At 46.6% G+C, this 16,567-nt stretch overlaps 1 protein-coding gene across 2 annotated transcripts in view; it reads right to left on the bottom strand.

The window, feature by feature from the left end:
• Positions 1–438: 438 nt before the first annotated feature.
• The window catches only part of HOOK1 (hook microtubule tethering protein 1), a 122,745-nt gene continuing 106,616 nt past the window's right edge, over positions 439–16,567 (bottom strand). For both annotated transcript variants that reach the window (XM_063939257.1, XM_063939258.1), the window contains exons 19-22: positions 12,057–12,157; positions 8,541–8,642; positions 7,433–7,501; positions 439–893 (exon numbers count right to left, since the gene is read on the bottom strand). In XM_063939257.1, the coding sequence (XP_063795327.1) occupies positions 729–893; positions 7,433–7,501; positions 8,541–8,642; positions 12,057–12,157 (437 nt within the window). In that variant the 3' untranslated portion in view covers positions 439–728. The remainder of the gene's footprint in view (positions 894–7,432; positions 7,502–8,540; positions 8,643–12,056; positions 12,158–16,567) is intronic.

The raw sequence follows: 16,567 nt of genomic DNA on the forward strand, positions 1-16,567 counted from the left end.
TCAGCATTTTCTTTTTTTTCCTAAATAAATGACAGCATTTAAAATTAGATTTCATTTTACAGCAGGTATCCAAAAAATACAATTCTAGAGATACTCGTATGTGGATTCAAAGAACTGTTCTCCGGTAACGCAAAATATATCCGGACAACAGTCTCTGGTATTCCCGTGAGAAATACCTATATACATTGTGCTGACTTTATGAATTAAAATGGTAAAAATGATATTTGTTAAAACTGTTATCCCTCTCCAAGTTAGAATTAAAGTGTCTGTCACCTCTATGAGGTAATGGAAGCAGTTCTATGGGCCGAACCAATGTGTCCTATCCAGTGACCAGGAACCCATGACATCACCGAACCCCAGTGATGTCACCAGCTGTAGAGAAGTGGAACTGTATATAGGCGACAGGCACGCTTTAAATATCTTACAAAACAACAGACGTACAGAGTCCAAATATATTCTCTCAGTATCCTTATATACAATACATATTATGACATAAATATATATATTCTGTTTTTAAGAAATCCCATGAAAAACAAAAAAAAAACCCCATGGACTTAGAATTAGTCGGCGGGTTGCGTATGTCAAATGAATTTCATGAGAAAACGTCCATAAGGGGGAGACGCGAGCCGATGACCTGCATCGCCTTCTCTTTCAAAAAACTACCAGGGTTTTTTCCAGATAAAATACTTGTAAGTGCACTTCAGTGTGTACGTCGTGTCTTCTGCACCTTAATTAGGAGAGGCGGAATGCACGGTGACGGCTGCGCTCCTCCTGCTGTTAGTGACATGGCGCTGCTGAGCCAGGAAGGATCTTCCCGAGGAACCTGCCCCAGAATCTCTTCCTCCCCGTCCAGCCAAGCGAGACTCCATGGCCAGTTTCTGGTGCTCGATGCTCTGCCAAAACAAAGTCGTCTCAGTGCAAAGTTTTTAAAGTCAGCTGCAACTAGGCAGGCACAGGGACCTGAACGGGGTCACTACATCATCTGACTATGACATCACATCGAAATACAATCTAATCCTGTAGGGGGTGTGGTAAGTTAGATAGACTAGACTTAGGTCGACAGTGTCTAGGTCGGCCACTATTGGTCGACAGTAAGTAGGTCGACATGGTTTCTAGGTCGACAGGGACTCTAGGTCGACATGACAAAAGGTCGACATGAGTTATTTAACTTTCTCTATCGTCCTAGTGGATGCTGGGGTTCCTGAAAGGACCATGGGGAATAGCGGCTCCGCAGGAGACAGGGCACAAAAAGTAAAGCTTTAGGATCAGGTGGTGTGCACTGGCTCCTCCCCCTATGACCCTCCTCCAAGCCTCAGTTAGATTTTTGTGCCCGGCCGAGAAGGGTGCAATCTAGGTGGCTCTCCTAAAGAGCTGCTTAGAAAAGTTTAGCTTAGGTTTTTTATTTTACAGTGAGTCCTGCTGGCAACAGGATCACTGCAACGAGGGACTTAGGGGAGAAGAAGTGAACTCACCTGCGTGCAGGATGGATTGGCTTCTTTGGCTACTGGACATTAGCTCCAGAGGGACGATCACAGGTACAGCCTGGATGGTCACCGGAGCCTCGCCGCCGGCCCCCTTGCAGATGCTGAAACGAGAAGAGGTCCAGAATCGGCGGCAGAAGACTCCTCAGTCTTCTTAAGGTAGCGCACAGCACTGCAGCTGTGCGCCATTTCCTCTCAGCACACTTCACACGGCAGTCACTGAGGGTGCAGGGCGCTGGGAGGGGGGCGCCCTGGGAGGCAAATGTAAACCTATTTTTGGCAAAAAATACCTCACATATAGCCTCCGGGGGCTATATGGAGATATTTAACCCCTGCCAGAATCCGTTAAAGAGCGGGAGACGAGGCCGCCGAAAAAAGGGCGGGGCCTATCTCCTCAGCACACAGCGCCATTTTCCCTCACAGAAAGGCTGGAGGGAAGGCTCCCAGGCTCTCCCCTGCACTGCACTACAGAAACAGGGTTAAAACAGAGAGGGGGGGCACTAATTTGGCGTTAGAAATATATAAAAAAGATGCTATAAGGGAAAACACTTATATAAGGTTGTCCCTATATAATTATAGCGTTTTTGGTGTGTGCTGGCAAACTCTCCCTCTGTCTCTCCAAAGGGCTAGTGGGTCCTGTCCTCTATCAGAGCATTCCCTGTGTGTGTGCTGTGTGTCGGTACGTGTGTGTCGACATGTATGAGGACGATGTTGGTGAGGAGGCGGAGCAATTGCCTGTAATGGTGATGTCACTCTCTAGGGAGTCGACACCGGAATGGATGGCTTATTTAGGGAATTACGTGATAATGTCAACACGCTGCAAGGTCGGTTGACGACATGAGACGGCCGACAAACAATTAGTACCGGTCCAGACGTCTCAAAAACACCGTCAGGGGTTTTAAAAACGCCCGTTTACTTTAGTCGGTCGACACAGACACAGACACGGACACTGAATCCAGTGTCGACGGTGAATAAACAAACGTATTCCTTATTAGGGCCACACGTTAAGGGCAATGAAGGAGGTGTTACATATTTCTGATACTACAAGTACCACAAAGGAGGGTATTATGTGGGATGTGAAAAAACTACCGTAGTTTTTCCTGAATCAGATAAATTAAATGAAGTGTGTGATGATGCGTGGGTTCCCCCCGATAGAAAATTATTGGCGGTATACCCTTTCCCGCCAGAAGTTAGGGCGCGTTGGGAAACACCCCTTAGGGTGGATATGGCGCTCACACGCTTATCAAAACAAGTGGCGGTACCGTCTATAGATAGGGCCGTCCTCAAGGAGCCAGCTGACAGGAGGCTGGAAAATATCATAAAAAGTATATACACACATACTGGTGTTATACTGCGACCAGCGATCGCCTCAGCCTGGATGTGCAGAGCTGGGGTGGCTTGGTCGGATTCCCTGACTAAAAATATTGATACCCTTGACAGGGACAGTATTTTATTGACTATAGAGCATTTAAGATTCCAAACGGCACAAAGGTGTATTGACGTATAAAGGAAGAGGAGTTATTTGGGGTCGGTCCATCGGACCTGGTGGCCACGGCAACTGCTGGAAAATCCACCGTTTTTACCCTAAGTCACATCTCTGCAGAAAAAGACACCGTCTTTTCAGCCTCAGTCCTTTCGTCCCTATAAGAGTCATATCTGCCCAGGGATAGAGGAAAGGGAAGAAGACTGCAGCAGGCAGCCCATTCCCAGGAACAGAAGCATTCCACCGCTTCTGACAAGCTCTCAGCATGACGCTGAGACCGTACAGGACCCCTGGATCCTACAAGTAGTATCCCAGGGGTACAGATTGGAATGTCGAGACGTTTCCCCTTCGCAGGCTCCTGAAATCTGCTTTACCAAGGTCTCCCTCCGACAAGGAGGCAGTATGGGAAACAATTCACAAGCTGTATTCCCAGCAGGTGATAATTAAATTACCCCTCCTACAACAAGAAAAGGGGTATTATTCCACACTATATTGTGGTACTGAAGCCAGAAGGCTAGGTGAGACCTATTCTAAATCTAAAAAAATTTGAACACTTACAAAGGTTCAAATCAAGATGGAGTCACTCAGAGCAGTGATAACGAACCAGGAAGAAGGGGACTATATGGTGTCCCGAGACATCAGGGATGCTTACCTCCATGTCCCAAATTTGCCCTTCTCACTAAGGGTACCTCAGGTTCGTGGTACAGAACTGTCACTATCAGTTTCAGACGCTGCCGTTTGGATTGTCCACGGCACCCCGGGTCTTTACCAAGGTAATGGCCGAAATGATGATTCTTCTTCGAAGAAAAGGCGTCTTAATTATCCCTTACTTGGACGATCTCCTGATAAGGGCAAAGTCCAGGGAACAGTTGGAGGTCGGAGTAGCACTATCTCGGATACTGCTACAACAGCACGAGTGGATTCTAAATATTCCAAAATCGCAGCTGATCCCGACGACAAGTCTCCTGTGCTTAGGGATGATTCTGGACACAGTCCAGAAAAACGTTTTTCTCCCGGAAGAGAAAGCCAGGGAGTTATCCGAGCTAGTCAGGAACCTCCTAAAATCAGTGCATCATTGCACAAGGGTCCTGGTAAAAATGGTGACTTCCTACGAAGCAATTCCATTCGGCAGATTTCACGCAAGAACTTTTCAGTGGGATCTGCTGGACAAATGGTCCGGATCGCATCTTCAGATGCATCAGCGGATAACCCTATATCCAAGGACAAGGGTGTCTCTCCTGTGGTGGTTACAGAGTGCTCATCTTCTAGAGGGCCGCAGATTCGGCATTCAGGATTGGATGCTGGTGACCACGGAGGCCAGCCCGAGGGGCTGGGGAGCAGTCACACAAAAAAAAAAAAAAAAAAAAAAAAAAAAAAAAAACATTTCCAGGGAGTGTGATCAAGTCTGGAGACTTTTCTCCACATAAATATACTGGAGCTAAGGCTAAATTTATAATGCTCTAAGCTTAGCAAGACCTCTGCTTCAAGGTCAGCCGGTATTGATCCAGTGGGAAAAACATCACGGCAGTCGCCCACGTAAATAGACAGGGCGGCACAAGAAGCAGGAGGGCAATGGCAAAAACTGCAAGGACTTTTCGCTGGGCGGAAAATCATGTGATAGCACTGTCAGCAGTGTTTCATTCCGGGAATGGAAACTGGGAAGCAGACTTCCTCAGCAGGCACGACCTCCACCCGGCAGAGTGGAAACTTCATCGGGAAGTTTTCCACATGATTGTAAACCGTTGGGAAATACCAAAGGTGGACATGATGGCGTCCCGTCTGAACAAAAAACGGGACAGGTATTGCGCCAGGTTAAGAGACCCTCAGGCAATAGCTGTGGACGTTCTGGTAACACCGTGGGTGTACCAGTCGGTGTATGTGTTCCATCCTCTGCTTATCATACCTAAGGTACTGAGAATTATAAGACGTAGAGGAGTAAGAACTATACTCATGGCTCCGGATTGGCCAAGAAGGACTTGGTACCCGGAACTTCAAGAGATGCTCACAGAGGACTTATGGCCTCTGCCGCTAAGAAGGGACTTGTTTCAGCAAGTACCATGTCTGTTCCAAGACTTACCGCAGCTGCGTTTGACGGCATGGCGGTGGAACGCCGGATCCTAAGGGAAAAAGGCATTCCGGAAGAGGTCATTCCTACCCTGGTCAAAGCCAGAAAGGAAGTGACCGCACAACATTATCACCACATGTGAAAAAAATATGTTGCGTGGTGCGAGGCCAGAAAGGCCCCACGAAGAAATTTCAACTCGGTCGATTCCTGCATTTCCTGCAAACAGGAGTGTCTATGGGCCTCAAATTGGGGTCCATTAAGGTTCAAATTTCGGCCCTGTCGATTTTTCTTCCAGAAAGAATTGGCTTCAGTTCCTGAAGTCCAGAAGTTTGTCAAGGGAGTATTGCATATACAACCCCCTTTTGTGCCTCCAGTGGCACTGTGGGATCTCAACGTAGTTCTGGGATTCCTCAAATCACATTGGTTTAAAACCAGTCAAATCTGTGGATTTGAAGCATCTCACATGAAAAGTGATCATGCTCTTGGACCTGGCCTGGACCAGGCGAGTGTCAAATTGGTGGTTTTTTTCTCAAAAAAGCCCATATCTGTTTGTCCATTTGGACAGGGCAGAGCTGCGGACTCGTCCCCAGTTCTCTCCCTAAGGTGGTGTCAGTGTTTCACCTGAACCAGCTTATTGTGGTGCCTTGCACCTACTAGGGACTTGGAGGACTCCAAGTTGCTAGATGTTGTCAGGGCCCTGAAAATATAGGTTCCAGGACGGCTGGAGTCAGGAAAACTGACTTGCTGTTATCCTGTATGCACCCAACAAACTGGGTGCTCTTGCTTCTAAGCAGACTATTGCTAGTTGGATGTGTAATACAATTCAGCTTGCACATTTTGTGGCAGGCCTGCCACAGCCAAAATATGTAAATGCCCATTCCACAAGGAAGGTGGGCTCATCTTGGGCGGCTGCCCGAGGGGTCTCGGCTTTACAACTTTGCAGAGCGGCTATTTAGTCAGGGGCAAACACGTTTGTAAAATCCTACAAATTTGATACCCTGGCTAAGGAGGACCTGGAGTTCTCTCATTCGGTGCTGCAGAGTCATCCGCACTCTCCCGCCCGTTTGGGAGCTTTGGTATAATCCCCATGGTCCTTTCAGGAACCCCAGCATCCACTAGGACGATAGAGAAAATAAGAATTTACTTACCGATAATTCTATTTCTCGGAGTCCGTAGTGGATGCTGGGCGCCCATCCCAAGTGCGGATTATCTGCAATACTTGTACATAGTTACAAAAATCGGGTTATTATTGTTGTGAGCCATCTTTTCAGAGGCTCCGCTGTTATCATACTGTTAACTGGGTTCAGATCACAGGTTGTACAGTGTGATTGGTGTGGCTGGTATGAGTCTTACCCGGGATTCAAAATCCTTCCTTATTGTGTACGCTCGTCCGGGCACAGTATCCTAACTGAGGCTTGGAGGAGGGTCATAGGGGGAGGAGCCAGTGCACACCACCTGATCCTAAAGCTTTACTTTTTGTGCCCTGTCTCCTGCGGAGCCGCTATTCCCCATGGTCCTTTCAGGAACCCCAGCATCCACTACGGACTCCGAGAAATAGAATTATCGGTAAGTAAATTCTTATTTTTTTTTTGGTGTCGTCTTCTCCGTACAATGACGGGGAACCCCAATTAGTGTGCCGTGTCCCCTCGCATGCTTCGGGCAGTGTTACCGTTCCCAATTCTAGTCCACGTGGATCGTAAAGTATGAAAAAGTTAAAAAAATATTTTTGTTTTTTTAAACTCATGTCAACCTTTTGTTATGTCGACCTAGAAACCATGTTGACCTACTTACTGTCAACCAATAGTGGTCGACCTAGACGGTATCCCTTTGGATGGTCGACCACTATTGGTCGACATGGACACATGGTCGACACATGAAAATGGTCGACACATGAAATGTCGACACATGAAAAGGTCGACATGCATTTTCCTAATTTTTTTCCCTTTTGGGGAACTTTTCCATACTTTGTGATCCACGTGGACTACGATTGGGAACGGTAATCTGTGCCGAGCGCAGCGAGGCACCTTGCCCGAAGCATGGCGAGCGAAGCGGGCCATGCGAGGGGACGCGGTGCACTAATTGGGGTTCCCAGTCACTTTACGTAAATAAAGTTAAAAAAACCTTATGTCGACCATTTCATGCATAGACCTTTCATGTGTCGACCATTTCCATGTGTCGACCATTTGTCCATGTCGACCAACAGTGGTCGACCTAATGACTGTCGACCATACATACCGGAACCGACCTAGACATTGATGACCTAAAGACCGGATCCCCCCTTTAGGACCATCCCTTCCCCTAAATAAAGGTTTTCTACTAAATTATTGCTATGACTGCAACATTCTGAGGAAGGAGCCACAGTACTGTCAGGTGCAGATGAACGCCACCTATCGGTAAACGTACCTTGTTATACCATGCCGTCACTATGAGCTGCTCCTCGTATTCACGTAGCTTTGCCTGCGCACAGTCCCTCTGAAATTGGAAATAAATCATTTGTGTAAATATGAAGGCATTTAGGTAACATCTGTGGACATTTTCCAACTTTACAGTATACATACATATGGAACAGATACGGCAGATCAGTGTTTTCCTTAAGGCACACTAGCGGTCCATGGTTTCTGGATATCCATGCTCCAGCACAGATGGTTAAATCAAAATAACTGAGGTGTTAATTAAGAGGGTTATTCAGGTTTGTTAGCAAACCAAAAAAGTTAGCAATTGGGCAAAACCATGTTGCAATGCAGGTGGGGAGATGTAACATGTGCAGAGAGAGTTAGATTTAGGTGGGTTATATGGTTTCTGTGCAGGGTAAATACTGGCTGCCTAATTTCTACACTGCAATTTAGATTTTAGTTTGTACACACCCCACCCAACTCTAACTCTCTCTGCACATGTTACATCTGCCCCACCTGCAGTGCACCATGGTTTTGCCCAATTTCTAACTTTTTTGGTTTGCTAACAAACCTAAAAAAAAGCCCTAAATCACCTGAGTTGAAATAAAGCTATCCTTAAAACCTGGACTGTTAGTGTGCCCTGAGCACCGAAGTTGAAACCCCTGCTGTAGTTATAGGATAGAAAATAGGGGGGACAAAGGAAAAAGGGAAAGAGAGAGTGGAAAGAAGACAAAAGGAGGGTGAGAAAATAGGGGAAAAGAGGGAGAGAGAGCAAGACAGAGACAGGAAGAGGAAAGAGACGAAGGGAGTGGGGAGAGGAGAATATAGAGACAATGGGCAGAAAGATGGAGGACGATAGAAATAAAGAGGTAAAGGGGATGGAGATGGGAAAGTGGGGAGGCCAGCTAGTGACCAGGCAAATGGCGGCTCTGTAATACTAGTATTAGTGTATAAGGCAAAGTAAAAACAAGCCCAGGCAATAGCGGTAAGATGGGACTTGCAGTTCCACAAGCGCTGCTGCAGCCTCTGCTCTATGATAAATAATTAAGATGCAAATGTAAGAGAACTAAGAGTAGAATATAGCACTTGTGGCTACGTGGATAGCGTCAGATCACTACCTCCAAGATTTCGATCCTGCGGTCTTTCTCTGTCATCTGCTTCCTCAGTAACATAATCTCCGCTGAGGCTGGGTTTAATTTAGGATCTAAAGTCTTTATTACCTAAAAAGAATAACAGCACTGCATTATAACACAACGTATCACCATTTCCAGTAAGCTGATCTCATGCAGTTATATAACGAGCACAGGGTTTACTTAGTGTGTATTATACAGTCAGGAACCATACACAGGACTGTGCTGCACAGATGGGGCTGGCTTCAGGGCCTAATTCAGACCTGATTGCAGCAGCAAAATTGTTCTCTAATGGGCAAAACCATTAGCCTTGTGGGGGGGGGGGGGGGGGGGGGGGGGGGGGCAGATATACCGTGCACCCAAATCTAACTCTCTCTGCACATGTTACATCTGCCCCCCCCCCCCCTCCCCTCCCTGCAGTGCAGCTTGGTTTTGTCCATTAGAGAACAATTTTGCTGCTGCGATCAGGTCTGAATTAGGCCCTTCGTGCACTGCTTGGTGAATGAAAGTTAAGATGAACTAATAAAGCATCACATACAGGGCACTACTCCGGCATAGGAGCCCAGTGTTACACCAGAGCAGTGGAATCACGCTGCTTTGGTTCTTGTGCCATACACAGAAATAAACCCTGCTCCATCTGTAACAAGTTACTCCATCAGTAATATCAGCTTTAGTAATCGCATCTGTCCAGTTTGTTCTTTCATTAAATATAAGGTTTTCAATGTTCTTAAATAGATCGGTGACTCCCTAAGCTCTTTGTGGGACTAAATGAAGTTATTTTTAAAAATATCAAAATAGTGGAGTAACACGTCATCAACGAGATTTATTATTTGTCATTTAGGGGGAGATGTCTCAAACTTTCTACAGAGGAAAAGTGGAGAAGTTGCCCGAGTAACCAACCAGCCTCTAGCATTAATTGTATAGAATGTCCTTGATAATTGATAACTAGAAGCTGATTGGATTTTACAGGCAACTTCTCTGAAGGTTTGAAACATTTTTCCCTTTGTCTCTCCTGAGTACCGGTGATGCTCACTACTTAGGTGTCTATTTACTAAGCCTTGGATGGAGATAAAGTACCAGCCAATCAGCTCCTAACTGCCATGCCACAGGCTGTGTTTGAAAAATGACAATTAGGAGCTGATTGGCTGGTACTTTATCTCCTTCCACTTTATCTCCATCCAAGGCTTAATAAATAGACCCCTTAATCACAGAGGAAATAACTGTTGGATATTCTTTAAACTTCAATACTAAAAATATTTCTAGGGACAGATCCTCCTATTATTCATAGAGAGCCTATTATTTGTAGGAGACACTTTAGGCGGGATGTATTAAAATACATCGCCGCCTACCGCAGCGGTGCTAACTGCATATGTACTAACATATGCGATTAACACAGCGATGCGGTGACAGAGGCCCCTCGCGATACCTGTCAGAAGGTGTGCGGGGGGTCTCCATCACCTCCCTGGGGTCTCCCCTCCCAGACCGGCAAGCAGGCACTTCAGCAGTCAGTCCTGGGCTCCTCCTCCCTGCAGCCGGAAGGACCTCCGCATGTGTTGCTGAGGGAGGAGGAGTTTGGGTTCCGAGACCAGGGCTGCCTGCACACAGGTATACCGGGGGGTGGGTCGGCAGGAGCGGCGCGGGGGGTTGCGGCGGCTGGCGGTAAGAAGCCCATACGCGGTGAAAACCCTGCGGTCGGGGGTTTTACCGCAGTTTCCCTTTAGTACATCCCGCCTTTTATGTTAATAAGAGGAATAAATGTTACACCCCACGAGAATGTCCTGACCACGTTCTTCCAGCCGGATTCTATATAACTTTCCAGCCAGTTACGGTAGGCTCCCATAGGCTCACAGCAGAATCGGCCTTCTGCTGACTGAATCCGGCCCAGGGTGGAATTCTTCTCTGGGCTCAGTCACACGTGTGTGTTGGAGAACTAGAAATATTGCACACTCGCCTTGAAATGATGTGCTGTGTGGTGACCAACGCATTTTACTGTCCTGCAGAAGAATGCATGAGAAAGAGGCCTTCCTGCGCTCTGAAAGGTTAGACTGCATGGGTGGAAATAAGCTATTGACTAGAAATGTGCACAGGTCACAGTTAGTATTTTACCACAGAAAGAATTGTGGCTTCTATGATTCACACATGTTGATGAGGGAGGTAAGAAACATCAGCAATGTATCCCATTTATTGTTACAGCATTCAGTTTTATGTGGAGAAATGTAACAACAAAACATAAAACATCAAACAGTGCATTATCTTCTGTAGTGTTTCAGGATTTTTGTAATGAATCAGCAATCTAGTAGGGGCTGGACCAAAGCCCAAGAGAATGCAGCCTATCCATTGGCTAGGAGCCAGTCACATCACTGAGAATGCAGCCTATCCATTCACTAGGAGCCTGTGACATCACTGAGAATGCAGCCTATCCATTCACTAGGCACCAGTGACATCACTGATAATGCAGCCTATCCATTTACTAGGAACCAGTGACATCACTGAGAATGCAGCTAATCCATTCACTGGGAGCCAATGACATCACTGAGAGTGCAGCCTATCTACTAACTAGGCGCCAGTGACATCCCTGAGAATGCAGCCTATCCATTCACTAGAAGCCAGTGACATCACTGAGAAAGCAGCCTATCCATTCACTAGGCACCAGTGACATCACTGATAATGCAGCTAATCCATTCACTGGGAGCCAATGACATCACGTAGAGTGCAGCCTATCTACTAACTGTGCGACAGTGACATCCTAAGAATGCAGCCTACACATTCACTAGGAGCCAGTGACGTCACTGAGTGCAGCCTGTCCATTCGCTAGGAGCCAGTGACATCACTGAGAGTGCAGCTAATCCATTTACTGGGAGCCAATGACATCACTGAGAGTGTAGCCTATCTACTAACAAGGCGCCAGTGACATCACTAAGAATGCAGCCTATCCACTCACTAGGCACCAGTGACATCACTGAGAATGCAGCTTATCCATTCACTAGGAACCAGTGACATCACTGAGAGTACAGCCTATCCATTCACTAGGAACCAGTGACATCACTGAGAGTGCAGCCTATCCACTCACTAGGAGCCAGTGACATTACTGAGAATGCAGCCTATCCAGTCACTAGGAGCCATTGACATCACTGAGAGTGCAGGCTATCCATTCACTAGGAACCAGTGACATCACTGAGAATGCAGCCTATCCAGTCACTAGGAGCCAGTGACATCACTGAGAGTGCAGGCTATCCATTCACTAGGAACCAGTGACATCACTGAGAATGCAGCCTATCCAGTCACTAGGAGCCAGTGACATCACTGAGAGTGCAGCCTATCCATTCACTAGGAGCCTGTGACATCACTGAGAATGCAGCCTATCCATTCACTAGGAACCAGTGACATCACTGAGAGTGCAGGCTATCCACTCGCTAGGAACCAGTGACATCACAGAAGTATTAATTCAGCACACTGGATCGCAGCATCCACTGTGTAAGCTCATTAAGAACATTTTAAACTCACATTTCTTGCTTTTTCCAGATAAATCTTATATCGATCCTCCATTGCTTTCATGTCCTCGTCCTTCTTGTGCAGTGCGGCCTCCAGCTCCTCAATTCGCTGAGCTTTATAGGGAGAAAACAGACAGAATTCTTCCTTATCTGTTGTACCTTAATTGTGTACAGTATGTGTGTCATGTGTGTAAATGTGTCCTAGATTACGTTACAATTCCCAATACACAGGGGGTCATTCCGAGTTGTTAGCTCGCAAGCGGATTTTAGCAGATTTGCTCATGCTAAGCCGCCTCCTACTGGGAGTGAATCTTAGCATCTTAAAATTGCGAACGATGTATTCGCAATATTGCGATTACACACCTCGTAGCAGTTTCTGAGTAGCTTCAGACTTACTCGGCATCTGCGATCATTTCAGTGCTTGTCGTTCCTGGTTTGTCATCACAAACACACCCAGCGTTCGCCCAGACACTCCCCCGTTTCTCCGCCCACTCCTGCGTTTTTTCCGGAAACGGTAGCGTTTTTTCCCACACGCCCATAAAACGGCCTGTTTCCGCCCAATAACACCCATTTCCTGTCAATCACATTACGATCGCCAGAACGATGAAAAAGCCGTGAGTAAAATTCCTAACTGCATAGCAAATTTACTTGGCGCAGTTGCAGTGCGGACATTGCGCATGCGCATTAAGCGGAAAATCGCTGCGATGCGAAGATTTTTACCGAGCGAACAACTCGGAATGACCCCCACAATTACTACAATTCTCATCACTACTAACAACTGACGTATACCACATGCTGTCACATTGTAGCTCACATATACCATGGAATATATTCCCCAACTACAAATGCGCAGCACCACTAACATCTATCATCACTGTAATGTTCTAGCGCTAACCAGAGACGGACTGGGGCTGCTTCACAGCACGCGTGCGCACCCATCAATAGGGGGGCAACCACGGCTCACAGGTGCGTGCTACGAGTCCATCATACACACTCCCCCCAATGCGGCAGCCTTCCTCTCTTCTGACATTCCCTCCATTATCCTAGGTGATTTCAACATCCCTATCGATAACCCCACACAAACCCCGGCCTCTAAACTCCTTAACCTCACCTCTTCTCTTGGTCTCTCCCAGTGGACCTCCTCACCCTCCCATGTGAGTGGGAGCTCACTGGATCTGGTCTTCACTCACCGCTGTGATATTTCTGATTTCTCCAATTCCCTGTTCCCTCTCTCTGACCATCACCTGCTCACTTTTAACCTATCTCTCTCTGCTTCCCCATCTCTACCTCCTAAGACTACCATCACTAAGCGTAACATTGAGGCACTTCCCTAGTCTCCCTGTTTGACTCACTCCTCTCTCCTAATCTCTCTCTTTCCTTCCCTGAACAAGCTACTTCCCTATACGATGCATCCCTTACTTCTGCTCTTGACTCAGTTGCTCCACCAAACAGTATTCACATCGCAGATCGACACCTCAACCCTGGCACACCAAATGCACCAGATATCTGCAAAAATGCTCACGTACTGCTGAGCAACAGTGGAGGAAATCACACTCAAAGGCCAACTTCCTCCACTACAAATTTATGCTCTCATCCTACTTTGCTGCCCATACCCTCTCTAACAATCTTACTTCAAAAACCTCATCTCCTCACAATCCTCAAACCCCAGGCGCCTCTTTGCCATTGTCAACTCGCTCCTCTGCCCACCCCCGCCTCAACTCCCCTCTTCACTTTCTGCTCTTGACTTTGCCATCTACTTAACATCCAAAATTGACTCCATTCGTCAGGACATAACATCCCACCAGAACCTGAGCAACCCCCCCTCCTACATTTCCTGACCCCCCCCCCCCCCCTTTCCTTCCCTCCTACCAACTATGACATCTTTCTTCCCTGTATCTGGAGAGGAAGTCACGGTCCCCCTCCACCTCCCCACTTGACCCTATTCTCTTCCGTCTTCTCCGCTTCCTCTATTCTTCTGCCTGTTCCCATCTTGCCCATCTACTTAATCTCTCACTCTCATCAGGCACTGTCCCTTCTGCCTTCAAGCATGCACTTGTCTCCCCTATTCATAATAAGCCTACCCTTGATCCAACCAATCTCTCCAACTACCGACCCATCTCTCTCCTCCCTTTTGCCTCCAAACTCCTTGATTGTATTGTCTACAACTGCCTCACTGTCTTTCTTTCTTCCCACTCACTGCTTAACCCTTTCCAGTCTCGTTTCCGTCCTCTGCACTCCACCGAAACTGTGGGGCAGATTTATTAAGCCTGGTGAAGTGATAAATTGCACGGCGATAAAGTACCAGCCAATCAGATCCTAACTGTCATGTCACGGGCTGTGTTTGAAAAATGAGTTAGGAGGTGACTGGCTGGTGCTTTATCACCTTCCACTTTATCACTTCACCGAGCTTAATAAATCTGCCCCTGTCTCCTCTAGCCCCCAAGTGCGATGTCTTGGAGTAATCCTTGACTCCTCCCTCTCCCTTCAAACCACACATTCAGCGCCTCTCACAAACCTGCCGTTTCCATCTCAAAAACATCTCCAGGGATCAAGTTTGACCGTGCTCACAGGGCCCTACGTCCCAAGGGTTTATCCTCAGAACGTCTTAGGGATATTATCTGTCGCTTACATTTCTTCACCGTCAAAGAGCAAGTCATTCATCATGCACGCCGAGTCACGGAAATTGACTTTAATGGGAACTCTATCCAAATATTTCAGGACCTCTCTTGGTATACCTTGCATCAACGTCGACTACTCCGCCCACTTGTTGAGGAGCTCCGCAAGAAAAATCTTAAATACCGGTGGGGATACCCCCTAAGTGTTATCGTTCTCCATAATGGTATTACACAGTTCAGATGCCTGCGGATGTCCCGCCGTTTTGTGAGGCATTGGGTCTCCCTTCAGTTGTCTTGCCAAATTGGTTAGACCTACCTCTCTCATCGACACTGCCTCAACCTAGGCGGGAGAGATGGCAAACAGCTAGTACCTCCAGGAGGCGGAGGCACAATTCTCAGGTGACGGAGAACACTGATGTCCCCTGAGATGGTATCACCCTATTTTGCCTAGTAGGTCTGTATACTTGTTCCTTCCTCATATTGGAAGGCTCACCAGTTCGTATACTTATGTTCACTGTAGATATTACCCATGTGCATTCTATAGATCCTTTTGCTTGTATTTGAGTCTTGCTTATTATATACCATTGCAGTGCATTTAATCAGGTGATAGTTTTGTCTCTAATCTCCTTAATGTTCTCTTCCTCACCCTGCTACCTTTGCAAATTTTTTATAATTTTTTATGTTGACATGGATCATCGTCTGATTTTTTGGATAGTTTTTGGATAGTTCTTAAATTCTTCTCACATACTGTTACTCATGTTTGGAATATCTGATATACCTTATCAATGTTATATCGAGATCCCCTCTTGTAGGGGACGGTAGGATGTCGCTATTCACTTTCTCCCCCCTGAACTCCCCAGTTCTTTTCCCTGTTGTGCATATGTTGACTATGGACCCAGTCGGGGTTTCCATGGCATCTTCTACAGGGTATGTTCTGTCCAAGACTCCTTCTTGGCGAACTTTTTTTGTACTTTTAAATTTCTTCTGGTTTCTATTGTTTTTTTACTACTTCCTCTGTCCTTCTCTTTCTCTTCTTTTCTCTTCTGTCCACTCGGCCTGGGAGGAATACCCTCCTTGACTGTTTCGTCCCTAAAAAGTTTCCTAATGGCTAAGCTTAAACTACTATCGAATAACGTAAAGGGCCTTAATGTGCCCGAGAAACGCTCCCGTCTGTTACACACTTTACACATGGATAAAATAGATCTAGCTTTTATACAGGAGACTCACTTTAAAAAGGGCTGTGCTCCTCGTTTGTCTTCTAGATATTACCCTACTGGGTACTTAACAATTTTTCAGGTACTAAGACCCGGGGGATGGCCATTCTTTTCTTCTAAATTTCTCCAGCTTTCAGACACACAGGTGGTCCCGATTGGTGATGGACGGGGGCCTACTGGTGAAGGTAACCATTTCGTCACGCTATACACTTGTCAACCTGTATGTGCCTAACACTGGTCAAACCCGCTTCTTACGTAAATACCTTGAACACATTGAATCTCTTATTGAAGGAATACTGATTGTGGGTGGGGACTTTAATTGGGCTCTTGAGCCGCGCTTAGACACATCCACCGAGGCTCCTGTTGAGTTTTATTGAGGACTATGTTGCATCCAATGTCACGGCCGATGTCTCTCCCATCACGATCTGGGAAACCCATAAATGTGTAATACGCGGCCATTGGGTTCAGCTGGGCACGCATCTCAATAAACAGAAATTAGAATGTAGAGAGGCCCTTTTGTCTAAAATTAAATCTTTGGAGTTGGCCCATAAAACATCTGGAGACTCGGATATCTTTGCTCAATTGCAAACTGCTAGACTGTCCCTGAACTCTTTACTTAATAAGGGGGTGAAAAGGGCGTATAGGAGATGTAGACACACCTACTTTAGATGGGGTAATAAGCCTGGAAAGACGCT

The sequence above is a fragment of the Pseudophryne corroboree genome, chromosome 9 (assembly GCF_028390025.1).
Source record: "Pseudophryne corroboree isolate aPseCor3 chromosome 9, aPseCor3.hap2, whole genome shotgun sequence".
Lineage (NCBI taxonomy): Eukaryota > Metazoa > Chordata > Amphibia > Anura > Myobatrachidae > Pseudophryne > Pseudophryne corroboree.